We start from the raw sequence: 17,731 nt of genomic DNA on the forward strand, positions 1-17,731 counted from the left end.
ATATCTTCACTGATCTGCTTCCTTTAACTCATTATAAAAAGCAATAAGCTGTCTAGTTTTCTTACAACAGATGCTCCAGTACTTTTCACGTTTGTCTCTGTCCTGTTCTCTCAGACCCCAAACAGCCCCAGCAGATGGTCGCCATTACTGAGACAGATTCTGCTGGACGTTTCTTCTGGTTTCCCCATTTACAGGGAGATTTTTTTCAGACAAATCGGCCTTGTTGACATAATCTATACTGGATTTTAACAATCATGATAATAAAGCTCCATGTTGATTTTTTTTGTTTTGTTTTTTGTGTGGCTCTTTGAGACTTGAACAGGAACGTCTCTTATAAAAAATCAGAGTTAAAAATTGTACTTAAACTGACTGCCAGTAAAAGTGCAATTCTTACATGTGCATGTGGCATTATTCACACAAATGAAACCTGCTTATTATTATTCTGCGAGATGTTTGACCTTCTGTATATAATTACATGATTTCAAAACATCCATTCTCAGAACTGTGACTTCAGTGTTAGGTCAGACCATGATTCATCACTGCCTATGTTATTAGAATGTACCAGGTTTTGCTGTATTTTACTGTTTTGGGGCCTTTAAAGTGATAAGATAATACATTTGATATCAAATTTACTTCTACTTTTTTCTGAAAAGTTTCGAATTTTTTTTTTACTGGTTTAAAAAAAAATGAAATAAATAAATTGAAAGTCCCCTCTGGTTTAGAAGAGGAAGTTACAGTTGAAAGTATCAAGGCCAGGATGTGTCAACTTGTCTTACCACTCCATGATGATGAGCAGACACTTCTTCCCGTGATGCATGTTCTCATAGAGATTCAGAATGCGAACGATGTACGGCCCCCCAGAAACCCGCCAGTGAAGCTCCACTTCTCGTCTCGCTTTGGGACTGTCGTACAAAATCTAGAAGGACAATGAGAACAAGTCAATTAATTTGTTTTAATGCAACAATAATAAACAAAATCCTGTTTACAATCCTACTTTTGCACATTTATATCTAGATTTACATAAGAAAGAGTTTGACGTCATCTTTTTTGCTTGTTTTGGATAAATAGATGCCAAGCATTCCACGGCTCTGATTTTTTTCTGGTTCATTTCAACATGATTTAGTTACACAGATACCAGCTTTGGACTTCATTACATTTGACTGTGATTACTAGATTTAACACAAGAATAACTGTTAAATCACTCTGTTATTTGTATGTTTTTAATCCTGAAACTCTTTCAAATTCTGAAATAAAGCTAAAATAATTCTATTACATGAGGTTATGTCATCATAGTATAAAAAATACACACAAAAAATAGTTTTTAGAAACATTTTCAATAAATAATGAAACAAAAATGCAAGTAAATTAAGTTTAAGGTAACTGTGAAAGCTCTTCAGCTTGAGAAGCTGCAGGCGCCGGCTGTGAAAATTGTAATCTTTTTTTAGTTTGTCTCGCTTTGCTTTTTTTATGCCCAGTCAGTTTCTGTCACTCATTGTTCCTCCAAGTTTTTAGTTATAGTCTGTCACACATGACTACAGTCTGTTTCTGGTAATTAAATACCAGTTTAGATTCACAAGTTTTAGTCAATCTGCATCATTTTTATTTCAAGTTTGTAATGTCTAAGCTGTGTTAGTATTTTTAATATATTTATTTCAATTTAATTAAAGCATTTAAGTGTCTGTTCTTCCACATCTAGACCCCTAAATTACTACAAGGAGAATCTTTGTTGTCCAAGCTGCATTGATATAACAAAAGGGATTTAACAAAAAGGTCACGGTTATGTTTGGCCTCATTGCCAGCTGATTGGAGCACCTCCTTTCAGCGCCTTCGTCTGGATTCTTGAAAGAGTGAAGACACCCCTCCAGGATGTGAATTCATTGGAGCCTGTGAAGGGCGTGTCATTTTCTCTTGGAAGGACAGATTTAGATCCCCAGGCTTCTGCCGCTGGCCTCATTTCATCTGAGCGTGTGCTGGGAGCGTGTCTGCTGAGGGCACTGAATGACAGGCTTTGGACTAAGGTCTGCAACTTTTATCTTAAAGAACCATTTGAGCCCGTTTCTACAACATAGCATGAGCTGCAAAGTCCCACTTTACGATTTAGAAAAATACATTTTGTATTAGCATTAAGCTATTTATCTATGAAATTTAGCTTTTCAATATCTAGAATAATTAAATTATGTTGATGATTTTACATTTTACTTTTGATAGCAGCACAATTTCCTTTATTGATAAAATACACCCTAAGAAGACACAGATCTGCTGCAACAGGTTCACAAATTCTGATTAACAGTTTACAGATTTGAAATAACAAGAAAATCAAGTAGCATTTTCTATGACTTTGGTGTGCCTTCATCTTTAATCTCTTTTCACTATCGAAAATATGTATGACAACTATGGGGTGGAATTCAATTTTTGTTTTTTTCGTCTATACATATAGATCCATATTTTCAGAACTTTGCCTCTGAACAGCAGCTAGACATTGTTGTGCAACAGAAGATCAGAATTGTGCTTTTTGTGCATCAATATAAGAACAATTTTGCTCATTTAACTGAAATATTAATAGTTTGCATCGCACAAATAATTAAATTACATTTTTTTTCTTTTTTTTTTGGTGGCGCTAACACTCTATCATAGGATATGGACTAGATGAAAACCTGCGGTTTGAAAAAGCTCGGGTTTGTGACGCAGCAAGTAAAGAGGAAAACAGAAATGCTAGTTTAACGCTATACTGGTGCTTTCTAGTGTTGTCATCACTTCCTGCCAATCAACGGGTGGCAACAACGACTTCGCCCAAAACTCTCCCGTTCTATTATCACCTTCATTTCCCTCGTCTGCGCAGGGATCTGTCTTAAAGCTGTACAGCAGGATAGCTCTGACATATATATCCCTTAACATTTTTTTTTGCTATGCTAATTTAAGTTTGGGGATATGAGGGGGTGTAAGCTAACAGAAGAGAGTTTAAACAAAGGGATGATGGGAAATTAGCAGAGGCTAACTTCCATGCCAACAGTCCCACCCACAATTTAGAAGCGAGTTTCTAATGAAGTTCTGCTGCTCTGCAGGAAATACGTCTTAAAAATGAAACAGCATAATCAGATTTTACAGATTTTACAATAGAAAAACATACATTTTGAGTGGGACTTTAACTGAAACAAATGTACAGTAAATTGTTAGAATTTTTCTTAAAAGCCAAAGAGCCACAATGGCGGGATAAAAAAGCCGCATGTGGCTCTGGAGCAACAGGTTGCCTGCGATAAACCATTGACAGCCTCCACTATAATAATTAAACGTAACTATAAACCTCTGTGAACTCTGATTTTGATCATATGCCTCTTTTTAAAAACCTATTGGTGGAACAAACTTGAAATCTGATGTGACAATGTGGTGACATCGCAGGCTTGATGACAACGAGATAAGAAAACATTGAAAGTTTCTAAAAATGACCACGACCTCTGACTGCTCGTCACAGCTGCACCTCTGGTAAGTTGATCACACAGGTTTGTTTTTAGTGCTGACTGCTTAACCGCTGGGATGTATTTAGCATTTAACAGGTGCAGCACCTGTGCACATGCACGTGTGCTCACAAACGCCCATGTCAGGCTTGGGCCTACACACTCGAGAGTATTTTTGGACAGTGATGCATTGACCTGCTGCTGTTTACAAACCAAGGCTGGAGAATATGACGCGCATTGGTCGTTCCACGCTCCTCTGTCACATGTACACGTAGAAACTTTAACTGTTCTCAGAAGCTCAAGGCAGCCTGACGGATTGATGTCACGACTCGTTTGAATAAAGCCAGGGACGAAATAAAAACTCAAGAGCACAACAGGCAGTTGAAAGAAGAAGTTGAGGGTTTCCGCTGGCTAAACGCGTCTCCTTATGTTGGTAAAATGGCTGGCTTGAGCTGACTGAGCAAAGACGTGGACGGGCCTGCTGCACGTTGTGCTTTTTATAGTTTTATTGCTACAATGAGAGCGGCTCACTTTGTCAGCTGGTTAATTTCCTGTCGTGAATCCAGTCAGGTTATAATCAAACAGAATGAAAAACGGTGAAAACAAGACTAAAGGGATGAAGCAACTAAGCTGATGGTTTTAGGGTTTAGACCTGTAAACCAATCAACCACGTCTCTACACTCAAATCAGTTACTGTAGCTGCACTTCAGGAAACACATAGTGAGTTTTCCAGAGGGTTACCTCTGCCCAGAACCTTGATACAAACATTTTAATCGCTCCAGGTGTTTACTCTCTATTAAACATTAGTGGTATGAATGACTTCATAAAAAAAAAAAAAAAAGGTTTATCTTTACGACCTTTTGCCAGTAAAGGGCTGATCATAAAGATGAAGCAAACCAGCAGGTGAAGTGGGGGTTGTGTGGCTAGCTAACTCCACAATGATTACACCTCAACCATTCATAAATAGAGTCTAAAGAAAAAACCCAAACATTTCTGGTGTGTGTTTCCCTGAGACCTCAAGCCTCGTCTGAACACTTTCTCCTGTGTCGCTCGTGCTACGAGCAGCAGTGGAAATGATTTACACCGAGAGAACATCCGAATCCTTTGAATAACGCAGAGTCTATCAGCTGGAGGGAAGTTAATGAAGCTGAAAACGTTGTGTCTGCTCATGCACAGCAACTACAACTTCAGAACCACAAGGCTGAATCAAAAATACGTTTTTACATGAAACGTCCAGCAAAACTACAATTTATCCACTGAAATGTTTATCTGTTATAAACCTAAAAGTGATTTTTTTTTGGTGGGTTACAAAAGGGAACATAACAGAGCAGGTTTGAGGACAAACTGGTATTGTCAGGAGAACAAGCAAGAGGAAACGCCAGTCTTTTGTCTTGTAAATAAAAGGGACAAGAATGGGTGGGTCCCATCTGTAGTTACAAACCAGACTTTACCTATACCAGGGGTCTGCAACCTGCAGATCCATATGTGGCTCTTTTATCTCTCCACGGTGGCTCCTCGGCCAAACATAAAATAAGTCATGGAGACTGCTGACCCAGCCATGTCGACCTCCGGAGTCAGCAGCTCCCTGCTAATGGCTGCCTAACCAAAACTACCTAAAGAAAACAAATAAACAAAGCCTGCAAACTAAGACTACCAACCCAAACTAAAATAACAAAATCCAGCAGTAAGACTGCTGAGGACAAAAAGGGGAAAAGGAACAAATAAATAAATAAAAGAAAAATAAAATAGCATTTTTTAAAGTAAGGATTACTTAATTAGCATTAATTTAATTTAGATAAGTTAAATTTATAAATTGATGGCTAAGGTGCACTTAGATGATAAACTATGTAGGTTTTTACATTCCTGACTTTAAAACACTGTGAAATGCTACACTTCTTGTGAAAACTTTCCACATCCATCCCTTCTTTACTTTACCAAAATAAAACACAAGCACACAATGATGGAAGTTTCAGTTCACTCTAGTTCACAAGCAAACTTCACAACAAACTAATGAACACGAAGGAAGTTAGAAATCCTAAAGTGAAATTTTCTGTCACCTTAAGCAGACAGAACTAAAAATACAACTCCAGCAGCAAACCTGAAGGTGACATCTCTCAATGAAAACGTTTAGTCTTTGTTTGCAATGACAGTGGAAAATCTGCCTGAATGACGGCGTGGGCCACATACCACCCGATGAGGAAATGAGACATGACCGCTCTGAACTGTCTGAGGCGAACTGGACACCTCCGACCCGCTACACAGCAAGCAGCAGCATTTCCTTTTTCCACGTGAAACCGAGAAACAGATTTTTTCAGAGTCGAATGCAGTCAGAAAGGGAACACAGAGGGCTTATGGTGTTTCCACTCAGGTCACAGTGACTCAGTGTGGATTTTCACTTACTGAAGCTAAAGTCTATTAGGCTCAAGTAACTCTGTTATGATCAAATTAAGGGGTAACATGATGACAGAGGAATTTGCAGAACGATACAGGCGCTGTGAGTATTCCTGAGAGCAATTCTGCTGTAAAACATCTCATCCACAAAAGGATAAAAAGTCTGATTATGGAATAAACTATCAGGTGGAATGAATGTGGCCATCTGTGTAATCTCCTCTATCATCATTCTATGAAGCACATTTTCCTTCTGGACTTCCCATTATTTTTTTTTCTTTTGGAGGGGGATTTTCTGGGAAAATTCAGCTGTCTCGCTTAGCTTTAAAGCAGTTTTTACATTTCCTTATATTTTAAATAGATGTTTGTTTTTGCATAACGCGTTAGGAGGGACTTCGTTATGATTACTATTATTATTATTTGTTTATTTACTTTATGTAAATCACTCTGAGGTTTGTGGAACAGAAAAAGTGCTCTATAAACATGGATGGCCATGATGCAGAGGTAGACCAGTGATTGGCAGACCACACGCTCGGTTGCCGCCCATGTGCTGAAGTGCCCTTGGGCAATACACTGAACCCGACGTTGCTCCTGGTGGTTATAGGGTGATGCCAGTGTTAGGCAGCGGAGTGTGAATATGTAAAGCACATTGAGCCTTCTAAGAAGGTAGTAAAGTGATATATAACTATACTGTTCACCATATAGTGTTTAAATAAAGTTGAATTTGAATATATATTGTCAGTTTTATTTCATCTTCAGTCTCGTTGACCTACAGCTCTGGCGCTGGCAGCTCACATCCAGATAGATTACTGTAAGCCTGCAAATCTCTGAGTCTGTGGCCCAGTGTGGACAGGTGACAGCCAACCCCCCCCCCCAAACACACACACGGACAACCCCCCCCCCCACACACACACACACCCTCCAGCCTCTCTGCTGCATATGAAAGCTGTGATTGAAGCACCACGTGCTCCTGCCTTTTACATGAACTGAAGATGCATGTGGGCAGCCCAGAGACACACATGCAATGACATAATGTACATGCTTCTTACAGCACGTGTGCAGTGTAACTCAGGAAGGAGAGTGTTGTTCAACACGTCAGTTTTGAAACTCCTATTGTGTATTTTTTACAAACCTGAAACTCAAAAATATAAAAAACTCTAAAAATTAGGGGCGTAACAGTTCATTGATTTATATTACTATGATCCAACCAGATTGATCTGTCTGAGGCAAGTTATTTAAATCAACCAATATGATTATGAAAATGTTTCAAAGTTAAATGAATAAATTATGATTAATAGTGGAAGCATCATTTGGATTGAGTTATGATAGGTTTGTTTTGCTGTAACGTAAAAACAATCAAGTGTCATCACAACACACACGTGATGGCAGCAGAAAAGATCAATCCATCATTACAATCCAATGTGTGGAAACACTTTGAATTTAGCAAAGACACCATGTGACCACACAGTGTGAGGTGGAATGTTCCAATAAAGTTTTCTTTGTATTATTTTGATGTGGAAAAACAACAATGGGCTAAACTTTATGAAACCAAAATATAAATGGATTTGCCATTAATTTGTGTTTAATGTTTGTTTGTACAAATGTTTCATTTACACTTGATTATCTTGCAAGAAATACAAGTAAACTTCACCTGCACTGTCCAGTACCGGGTATTTATATCTGAGTCACTGGTTGAAGTTCTGGCTAAAGATGTCCGGGATCATTCAAAATCAACCGATATTGACAATATGATTTATATGAATCGTATTGACAACCATTAATTATGATATAAATCGAATCGTTGCTATGAATGACTTGCTACACCCCTATTACATATACATTACCAAAGATGGGTTTTTTTTTATCACCCTTTAGCTTGAATATATGCAATACTAAAATGTACTTCTAATTTTAAAACTCACCTATTTCAACTAGCTTATCTATTCTGATTTTAATTGTAATTCATTATATTATGCTGTATTTGCTGCTATTTAGCTGCTCTTTTGTTGCTTTTCTCAACAACTTTTTGAATTAACAATTAAAAGTGAAGATAATAGAGGTGTAGCGATTCACTTAAACAACGATTCAATATTTGTGTTTGACAATAAAACTCATAGATATTGGTTTGTTTTGAACAATCAGGTTAACTGACCTAAAATCGATATTGAACATCTTTAGGAAAAACTTCAACCAGTGACTCAGAGATAAATACTGAACAGTGTAGGTGAAGTTTTCTAGATTCCTTGTATTTATTGCAAGATAATCAAGTAAGTTAAGTCTAAACAAATAAGTAAACAAGAATTGACAGCAAATCCATTCCCACTTTAGTTTCATAAAGTTCGTCTGACTGTTGTTTTTCCACATCAAAATAATATAACTTTATTAGAACATTCTACCACACTATGATCACGTCTTTGCTAAATTCAGTGTTTCCACACATTTGTGTATGTGTGTCCGCTGTGATGTCACTGAGTTGTATTTACATATAGTCAAATAAACCTTTCTGCCTCAATCCAAATGGTATTTTCCCATTTCGATTATTAATTTATCTAATTTTTACATTTTTTTTAAGGTGGATTAGATTTGATTAAATACTACCTCAGAGATATGCATTTATTAATGGATTAATAGCCTAGAAGATAATAATTTCTGTAAACTTTCGCTCTGAGTTTGTTTACTTTGTCATACTGTGTGTTGCTTTAGTCCTGTAGACATTTGCAATACAAACCCACTCAGACACTGCATGTGTGCACTATGACAGCATGCGTGTCCATCATGGAAAGTTTCAGGTCACTTCTCCAGTACCTTCAGCGCGCACTTGTCTCCAGTCTTCTTGTTGAAGCACTCCAGGACTTTCCCGTTGATCCCCAGGCCCAGGACCTGACTGGAGATCTTATAATCGTCCGTCACCGCGTTGCGTTTTATCTCCAGCTTGGTGTGAACCGGCATGGGGAAGTGTGAGGGCTCGGAGTCCTTCTTGTCCGCGGGGGCGGGTGAGTCGCCCTTCGTCTCCTCTGCTTGCGGCAGCTTCTCCTTGTTGTTTCCATTCTGAAGCATGGTCAACACCTGCGGATCTTACGGGAGGGGGCAGTTCTCCAGCAACCCTTCAGGACCGGACCTCTAAGTGCGCATCTGCACCTCTCTCCAGGACTCCAAAATTTCAGTTTTAGGAGAGCTTTAAAACAGTCGAATTATTCCACATAAAAAGTTTTTCTCTCTTATCTTTCAAACCTGAAATCTCACCTAACCGGTCAAGGGACTTCTGCCAGAAATCTCTAAGAAGATCGGCTAATTAGAATAACCGAAAATGAAAATCCGGTTGTCTGTCTGTGACAGAGCAGTAACTCCGACCTGGAGTTGATCTTGAGTCTCAGTTGCCCTCACGTGTTCAGCTCCTGTCACTGTTTGTTTAAGCCACGCCTTCCTTCCTCCATTCAAGCTTTAAAGGAGCAGGACTTTAATTGGCTTTTAACTGCAAATGCAGGTATGGAGGCTCGACAGACTCAAAATTAGTTGTTTCAGATTGTGAACATGCAAATAAAGAAAAGTGCAACAAAAAAATCAACAGATTTCAGACAAAATCATGCATGTTGTATTACTTGTTGTTGTTGTTTTTTAGAGCAAGCCTTTTCCAAACAATTTTCTGAAGTATGTTCCCTTTTATAAAGCTCTGAACATGACCAGTGTTGGGGGTAATGCATTACAAAGTAATTACTTTCATTACTTTTGTCCATAACATAGTAACAAATTACAGTTCAAATTTCTATAATTTTATTACAATTACTAGACCACAGAAACCCTCATTACTTCATTTGTGCCATTGTGGTGACTAATAAAATAAATTAATTTGTTTAAACACCTGACTTTGACATAGTCTCTTGGGTAAATAAAACAAAATTGATATTAATACACATGAGTACACACATGCGTGTTAATGCAGAGTTGTAGATTGGTCAAAGTACGATGAAGAGAGCAGAAATCTGGACTAATCATAGAGGCGTTCAGCAACTGGAGATATTCAACTTATTTTTAATGAAAAAATAATTTAAGTGCAAGATAGGATAAAGTAATTGTATTACAATTTCATTCAGTAAAAAAGTAATGTAATCAATTACTCTTTGAAAGTAGTTTATTCGACACCAGACATGACATTCAAATAATATTAAAACAAATTTTGCTCACAAGTGAGTTTATGTGTGCACAAATTTGTTTTTTGTGCACACAACATAGCATTTTAGCACAGATTAAAATTTCTCGTGCACAGTCTATACTTTGTTGGCACAAATTTGAATTTGATTGGCACATACAGTGATAGATTTTGGGGGCAAAAATTAGCATTTTGTGTTCGAATATTGTTTTCTGGTCACAAATGAGTATTTTGAGCTCATAAAGGAGCAATTTTTGCATACAAATGAGCATTTTTGGTTATAAATTAACATTGCATGCACATAACCTCTCATTTTATGGATACAAATTATATTTTTGTGTACAAACTAATATTTTGTTTGTACAAATTAGAGTTTTGTGTACACACAAAATATTAATATATTTTTTGTTGTACAACTTCTAAACGTTTTGTAACATTTTTGAAATACAGCTCTTGGAAAATTCACAAAGTGTAAAAATGAAAAGAATTCCTCCAAGGCCTGGGAAAGTTGCCCCGAGGTTCTTCTGTTTTGACCATGGAATTGTTGTCCTTAGAAGACAATGAAAAAATATTTTAACTTCTTATCCATGATAATAATTTCTGCTTCTAACAATGGTTTTAACTGTTACATTTTTTCTACAACAACCCATCATTTACACTTTTGAGAATTTTGTAATACATTTTAAAACATTTTCCATAACTATATCATACTTTTTAAAATTCATTTCACAACCCACATGCATTACATTTGTTTTAAAAGAAACAATTTTAAGTTCTATGAAAAACACAGTTTTTTTTAAACCACTTTTAATTTCTAAGTTCTTCTAACATAAGTTGTTATTACATTATTTCCCACCACTGATCTGCCTTACTTACTTTTAATTTTCCACTTTCTTTTCCTAAATTATCATTCTTAACTTCTGATCGGATATTCACTAACACAGATTAAGGTAATTAAAAATCCTTAAGTATCAATACACAACAAAATGAATTATGTGAATAGACATAACACTATTTCAGAATTACAATTTATTCAGATGAAGTATCAAAAATATGTGCAGATTATTTGTCATTGTTTAACCTACATTGTTATTTAATCGTCTGTTAATAGTTGTTCAACTTTTCTCGTTTTAATTTGCACATTAATCACTCTTTTTTTATGTTTATTTGGACGCTTTTGTTTTGCGTTTTGTAAAGGTAAAATAAAGTTTTGGAAAGAAAAAAAACTGATTTCCCTGGAACTGCGCATGCGCGTTGCGGAAGTTTTCATGGCGGCCTCCATGGAATAAAAACATGCAAGTGTGACTTCAAACTAGTCAAACGGTGCTGGTGAGTGCAATGTATTACATTTAAAACGAAATAATATTTAAGTACAGGCTGGCATTGTCCGTATCTTGGAGGAATTACCATCGTCTGATGTAAATGCTAACGTTCATTTCAGGCTAGTATTTCACTTTCCTGCTCCGACCTTGTTTGTTTTTCAAATTTTGTTTAATTTATCTTTTGTTTTTTCTGTATAAGAATATATTTTTAGGCTATAAGAGGTGGATATATTTAAATACTAGTGAATTCCAGATAGAACGCTGAAAGCTGTATTAGCAAACACACAAAAACTAGTTTAAAGATAAAAAAATAAAATAAAACAGAAAATGTACAAGCTGCAAAACTGTAAAGATTTGAATGTGTATTCTATCATTTCTGACGACATTTGGAAAGATTTTATCGAGGCTTGGAGTTCTTTTTTTTTTTTTCCAAACAGGAAACTGGATAAAAAAAAAGCATGTCACAGGCAGTGTGATGATGACAGTTTGAGAGCAGATTTAAGTGGCTTAAAGTTGTCATGTGGTCTTTGATCTTCAGTCTGAGGTCAGCTGGTCGGAGAGTTCTCACTGATGTTCCACTAAAATGAAAGCTGCCAACAAAGAGGACGAGTCTTTTCAACGTGTCGTGTTGAAGAACGCTTCACCGCACCACTACATGAAAGTCCACCTGTGAGTCTCCGTTCAGGATCATGTTGTGTTTACTGTCTGCCCAGTTCTGAGAAGGAATTTGTTTATCCTTATGTATGAACTGTGTTTAGTGAGCTGGAGGATAACTCAAAGAGACTGAGTGCAGTGGAGCTGAAGCACTTCATCATCACAGGCCTGAAGAATCTGCATGGAGAGGTGAGATCGTCCTCGCAGCTCTGAAAAAGAATGAAAAAACCAAAACCTTTACAGACTGAACAGGATTGATGTAGTGATGCACTGAATATCATTATGTTAACATTTTTTGTGGCATTTTTCTCACGATGGAAGACGTATAATAAGAAAATTAAGACAAAAAATTCCATTTGTACGTTTTTTTTTAAAATCATTGTGAATCAGGGGCAGGCGAAAAAATATTGTTTAAAAAAGAGCGTGTTTGCTACATGGGCCACAACGTCCCTGCTCCGCTCGATTTCGACTAGTGCTGCCACAAACGATTATTTTAATAGTCGACTAATCACTGATTATTTTTTTCTGATTAGTCGGTTAATCGGGTCATGTGCAAAGTGGATGTAAAGCACACAACTCAATCACCATTAGCTTTAAACTAACTGAAAATAAAGACAATTAAGGCGATAGTTAATTAAACTTTTAATGAATCGTGCAGCTTCTGTCCTTTATTAGTTTCTGGTATTAAAACAAGATTAAATCAAGTCAGGTCGGGATCAGAAAAAAACGAACGTTAAGGTTTTGGTCTCACTGACTCAAATATAAAAAAGTATTTTTTTTTTTTTGGTGCTGAACGCTCACAACTTTGTTCAACTTTACTACTCATTGACTCCATATAAAGTAACAAATAATCGACTATTAAATTAGTCATCGACTATTTTAATAGTCGATTAGTCGTCAATAAGTCGATTAATCATGGCAGGCCTAACTTCGATAGATGACTAGATCCATGTAAGTCTTCGTTTTCCTCGTCTGAACTGGATTCTGACTCAAAACTGTACGGTTGCATATCTACATTGTTGCTCGCCATTTTTGTTGCACCGGTAATGTTAGGATTGGGGTGTAAGCTAGCAGGAGAGTGTGTAAACATATGGGTGACGGGAAGTGGGGGTGGACTTTCTCTGCACCAAGTCCTGCCCAATAGTCAGAGGCAGATTCTAATGTACTACTGCTTCTTTGCTGAAACTGAGTCCTAGAAAACGACAGGATTTTTGGTTTTAACTAAAAAAACGGCGTCATCCTAATTAAAAGAGCTGGGAACGCTTTGAAAACAGATTCAATGATCAGAGCCGCTCTTTAAAGACTATGTACATTCTGAAAAAGGTTTTCCTCCCGTGTTCCTCAGGTGGGAGCAGCGTTGAACTTTGACGTGTTGAAGTATGATGAAGAAACTCTGACCGCTCTTCTGCGCGTTCACAGCAGGTCAGCTTGAAGGAAAGATTGCCAGAATTTCTAATTCTCGTTATGACGGTTCTGAACGTTGTCAAATATGTGATTCTTTCAGTGGTTTAGTGAAACTGTGGAGCTCCCTGACTCTACTCGGCTCTTATCAGAACCAGAGCTGCGCCTTCAGAGTGCTGCAGGTCAGCAGACATGTTTTCTGCAATTACAGTCAATCTGAATTGTTAGTGGAATCAGCAAATTACTGTGAAATTCGCCTTTTCTGCTTCTCTGATGTAAACAAACGCCCCCCTTTTCTCTCAGGTGTCTCCGTTCTTGTTAGTGCTGACAGGAAACAGTCGTGAGCTGCAGCTCCACTGAAGCATCTTCTGTTTTGTCTACAATCATGTGGCGAAACATCATCAAACTCTCTTCGTTCTCCGCTGTAGCAGCTCCTCCCCTCAGCCGGCTGCTCCACGTCGGACAGCGAGCCTCCCTCACCAAAACCTTCTCCTTTCGCCACGTTGAGCTGTTCGCCGAGCTCACGGGCGACACCAACCCGCTGCACGTGGACCCAGCGTACGCCAGCACCACCTCCTTTGAGGCGCCCATCGTGCACGGCGTCCTCATCAACGGGCTGATCTCGGCCGTGCTCGGCACTAAGATGCCCGGCCCCGGCTGCGTCTTCCTGCACCAGGAGATCCGCTTCCTGGCGCCGCTGTACGTCGGAGAGGAGGTGCTGGCGGAAGCAGAGGTGCTCAAAATCAAGATGGCGTTTGCCTTCATCTCTGTGAGGTGCTCTGTGAAGGACAAAGTGGTGATGGAGGGGGAGGTCATGGTGATGATGCCGGAGGAGCAGAAGAAGTGACTGGGACATCCTAACAGCAGATTTTGGTTTCTAGGTTTTCCGTTTGTTAGCTGAATTTGTTTTGTTCATTTTCTTTTAGAATAAATGCCTCATTTTACTTTTAGTCCAAGAATTCTGCAGTTTTTAAAGTCTGATCACATTTGAAAACAAGTAATTATACCTCAATGTGCTCTTTGTGTCTTTTGGAAACTGAAAAAAAAAATAGTTTTTGGATATTAAAGAGTAAAGGTTAAATGTTTGTACTGTATAAGTTAAAGAGCATTAAATCTGAAGTTTTCACTGCTCACTCCATGCAGCAAAAATAATAACTGCAAGTGGACATGTTCACACAAACGTGTCAGCAATGATGGGTATGAAGACTCACAAATTTAAAAAACAAGAGAAAAGCTTTATTGAGAGCCGAGCGGCAAACGCACATCAACAAAGACAGACACAGATATAAAAAGGATCAGAGACCCAGCAGAGCTCTGGCCTCCTGACTCTGAGCCTGAAGAGTCTCGCTGGCGTAGCGCTGCAGCAGCTCCATCTTTTTCCTCCTGACCAGAGCTTCCTCCACCTGTGGCAGAAACCCACAAAGATGCTGATCAGACAAACCTGCAAACATTCACATTCTTATGCACATCAAGAGGCAGTTCTTACTCTGGAGGTATAGCTGACTTTTCAAAATAAGAGTTCTTTTAGTTTACAGAATTTCAAAAAAAAAAAAAAAAAAAAAACAGGACTCGACCATTGACTATACATGAGAACTGGACTGAGAAACCCCCTTACATTCCAAACAGGAAGTGCCCAACGAGCCAACATCCTGTTGACTTTTACTGAGAAATAAAAAGCTATAACTCCAAGTTAGATTTATTACAAAAGAAGTCTATCCATAAAAAGGTTTTTTACTTGTTACTAGAAAAAATGTTATGTATCAGTTTGTAAACAGTTTCACAACTCTTAAAGCGTTGTCTGTGTATAAAATGTCACATGCACATTGAGGTACAAAGACAAAAGCCAAGTTACACGTAGACTTTTTTGTTTCTCAATAAATCGACCAATCAGCAGCCATTTACTCTGACCCTATTGGTCTGCTGCTGCTTAGATCATTTGCATGATAACCATGTCAGAGGGGAAAAAACAGCAAAAAACAATAAAAGTTGTTCTTTCATTCTGCACGATTCTTTCATACTCATAATATGGCACGTGATTTATTTCATTACGACATTGCAACAAAATAATTGTTGATTTAATTAGTTTCAGGGAATCCTGTTTTTGAAACGTTTGAGTGGCAGCAGTAGGGAAAGTGGTTGGTTACCATAGAAATGTTGAATCAGACTAACTCGGACGAATCACTACTAACTGGTTATTACTACTGTCTGGTTTCAACATGGCGACATCCCTATTATGTTTAATTCAAACACTGAAGATGTTTTGTGGGAGTGGTTTGTTAAATAGTGGAACAAAGTTTAACTAAACTCACTGTTTTGGTTCTGTCACCTTTTTTGTGCGGCTTATAATACAGTGAACCTTGTATATGGATTAAGTGCAGAAATAGACCCCCTAATTCAGACTGCGCCTCACAATACGGTGCGCCCTATGGTGTGGAAAATACTGTAAGTCATTATTTATGGATGATGTCACACTTACTCTGTCCAGATCTCATATATAGTCAATGGGCCTGACTGAAAGCTTCAGGAACTGCACTCTTCATCACTTAATCACATGAAACCTCACCTCTTTTTGGGATGGGACTGGAACATGAGCGAAAAATGAGATTCCACCCTCCTCTTCCTCCAGTTCATCCCGGTTCTCATCGTCATCGGGCTGCACAGAGACATAAATTAAGCACACTCTGATGAGAACACACGTCGATGATGGAAGGTCAGCTGGCTGCTGAGGATGAGTAGGAGGTCGATGAAGGTCACCTCTAGGTTTTGAACACTGTAGATGCTCTCTTCTTCCTCCTCTTGTGCTGGTTTCTCTCCAGGCAGACGCGACTCCTTCTCTGCTCTCCATTTCTGAACTGCCTCCATCACCGCTGCACACAAACGCTCTGGGTTGGTCACCACGCTACACGCTGGTCACAATCCAGACCATCAACTGCCGTGGATCTACCTTGTTTCTCGTACTGCGCCTCCAGGGGAAGCAGCACGCCGTCGTCTTCATCCCTGTAGCCGTAGTACTCAGCATCCACGTCCTTCATCAGCTCACCCCTCGTCTTCCTCTGCGCCGGAGCGGCTGTGGGTGACATCACAGTCATGCCGCATCCATCATGACAGCTTCCCGGTAAACAGGAAGTAGCAAGGATACTTACGCTCCTTCTCGAACAGCTCTCTGACTCCGGGCAAATCTCGGGCCGCTCCAAAATATTTGTAGCCGCGGTTCCCCGGAACCTCTTTACCCTCGTGGTCCAGCATCCTCGGTCCAAAGCGCTGGAACACAAACATAACCAACGTTTAGATCTACCTGGTCCAAACCGGAGCAGCCAGCTGCAGAGGGGACTAGTTACCCTGTAGTCGGGCCCTCCCAGCTCTTTGATCCGATATTCCCAGTGACCCTTCTCTCTCAGCAGTTTGTTGATCTCATCGTTCAAATCCCGAATCCTGAACTCTCCGAGACCAGCTGTAACACACAAACGGGTCAGACATATGGATAAACGGGTCAGAAACAATCAGGTTCTAAACTCACCGTTCTGGATTTGAGCCACTTTCTTGGAGATCTCACTGATGATCTGGAACCGGAGAACACAGTCAGAACATCTGCTGGATTCTTTGATCAGAACCTCTTTTAGAACAGTTCTGGTACCTGCCGTCGCCATTTTTCTGCTTTTGGTAGTTCACTGCACTCTGAAGCCAGGAAAGGCCTCCGCTCCTGGAGACATACAGACGGGTCAGGCCCATAGAGACATGAGCCACAGACAGAACCAGCTCAAACTAACCTTAACCTTCCCCTCCTCCAGCTGAGCCTGCCGGAAGCGGGCCAGGGCCGTCCTGAAAAACACAACAACAAGAAGTCGCAGCTGGGCATCAGAACCACTGCGAGGCAACAGAACCGCAAGAAAATTCCAGAGGGTTCGGAACTGCTGTAATGTTCTAATACTCACATGGCCTTCTCAGCGTTCCTCGCCTGAAAAAGACAACATGATTTATTACCCACCAGAACCAGGGTCAACACAAACTAAGGCTCAGTCCACAACAGGTGAGGCGCGCGCTCACAACACATAACCATTTCGGCATTTTGAAACAGAATTTTCAACCGGTTGTCTTCGACCCGGTTCGAGACTGCCGGACTGACCCAGTACCGAGCCAAAAAGCTGACAAAAAGCGACCGAAATCTCACCATCTCTGTTGATTTCCCTGCTTCTCAGACAATCTGCACGCGCCGCGCAAACAGGAAACACGTCATCTGTTTAGCCTATTTCCGGTTTTCCGTTGTTGTTCTACTGCCATCTACTGGAGAAATTGTTTACTGCATCATGAACAGATTAACGCTTAGAGATGAATTGTGATGTTAAAAAAAATGCAAAATTAGCCTTCAA

The 17,731-nt window shown here is 39.2% G+C and overlaps 3 protein-coding genes across 5 annotated transcripts in view; 1 reads left to right on the forward strand and 2 right to left on the reverse strand.

Moving 5' to 3' along the window:
• The window catches only part of mapkapk3 (MAPK activated protein kinase 3), a 23,993-nt gene extending 14,731 nt beyond the window's left edge, over positions 1 to 9,262 (reverse strand). The window contains exons 1-2 of the mRNA XM_024269037.2: positions 8,646 to 9,262; positions 777 to 916 (exon numbers count right to left, since the gene is read on the reverse strand). Of these exons, the coding sequence (XP_024124805.1) occupies positions 777 to 916; positions 8,646 to 8,897 (392 nt within the window). The 5' untranslated portion in view covers positions 8,898 to 9,262. The remainder of the gene's footprint in view (positions 1 to 776; positions 917 to 8,645) is intronic.
• Positions 9,263 to 11,178: 1,916 nt separating this feature from the next.
• Positions 11,179 to 14,314, forward strand: rpp14 (ribonuclease P/MRP 14 subunit). Of its 3 annotated transcripts, none has more exons than XM_024270983.2 (6): positions 11,179 to 11,316; positions 11,848 to 11,978; positions 12,068 to 12,152; positions 13,309 to 13,385; positions 13,468 to 13,546; positions 13,668 to 13,859. In XM_024270983.2, exons 2-6 carry the CDS (start codon positions 11,893 to 11,895, stop codon positions 13,722 to 13,724), a joined length of 384 nt encoding a protein of 127 aa, XP_024126751.1. In that variant the 5' UTR covers positions 11,179 to 11,316; positions 11,848 to 11,892; the 3' UTR covers positions 13,725 to 13,859. The 3 variants fall into 3 exon arrangements, with proteins under 3 accessions (XP_024126751.1, XP_024126752.1, XP_036067672.1); XM_024270984.2 differs by having other exon boundaries at positions 11,309 to 11,428; XM_036211779.1 differs by lacking the exons at positions 11,179 to 11,316; positions 11,848 to 11,978; positions 12,068 to 12,152; positions 13,309 to 13,385 and having other exon boundaries at positions 13,668 to 14,314.
• A 264-nt stretch (positions 14,315 to 14,578) lies between these two features.
• Positions 14,579 to 17,678, reverse strand: isy1 (ISY1 splicing factor homolog). Its single transcript, XM_024270981.2, has 11 exons — positions 17,533 to 17,678; positions 17,297 to 17,319; positions 17,132 to 17,183; positions 16,999 to 17,064; positions 16,882 to 16,924; positions 16,703 to 16,815; positions 16,508 to 16,625; positions 16,309 to 16,431; positions 16,119 to 16,231; positions 15,928 to 16,017; positions 14,579 to 14,767 (listed from the first exon to the last, which is right to left on the reverse strand). Exons 1-11 carry the CDS (start codon positions 17,533 to 17,535, stop codon positions 14,660 to 14,662), a joined length of 852 nt encoding a protein of 283 aa, XP_024126749.1. The 5' UTR covers positions 17,536 to 17,678; the 3' UTR covers positions 14,579 to 14,659.
• Between the last annotated feature and the right edge of the window lie 53 nt (positions 17,679 to 17,731).

Source organism: Oryzias melastigma, linkage group LG5 (genome assembly GCF_002922805.2).
Source record: "Oryzias melastigma strain HK-1 linkage group LG5, ASM292280v2, whole genome shotgun sequence".
Classification (NCBI taxonomy): Eukaryota; Metazoa; Chordata; class Actinopteri; order Beloniformes; family Adrianichthyidae; genus Oryzias; species Oryzias melastigma.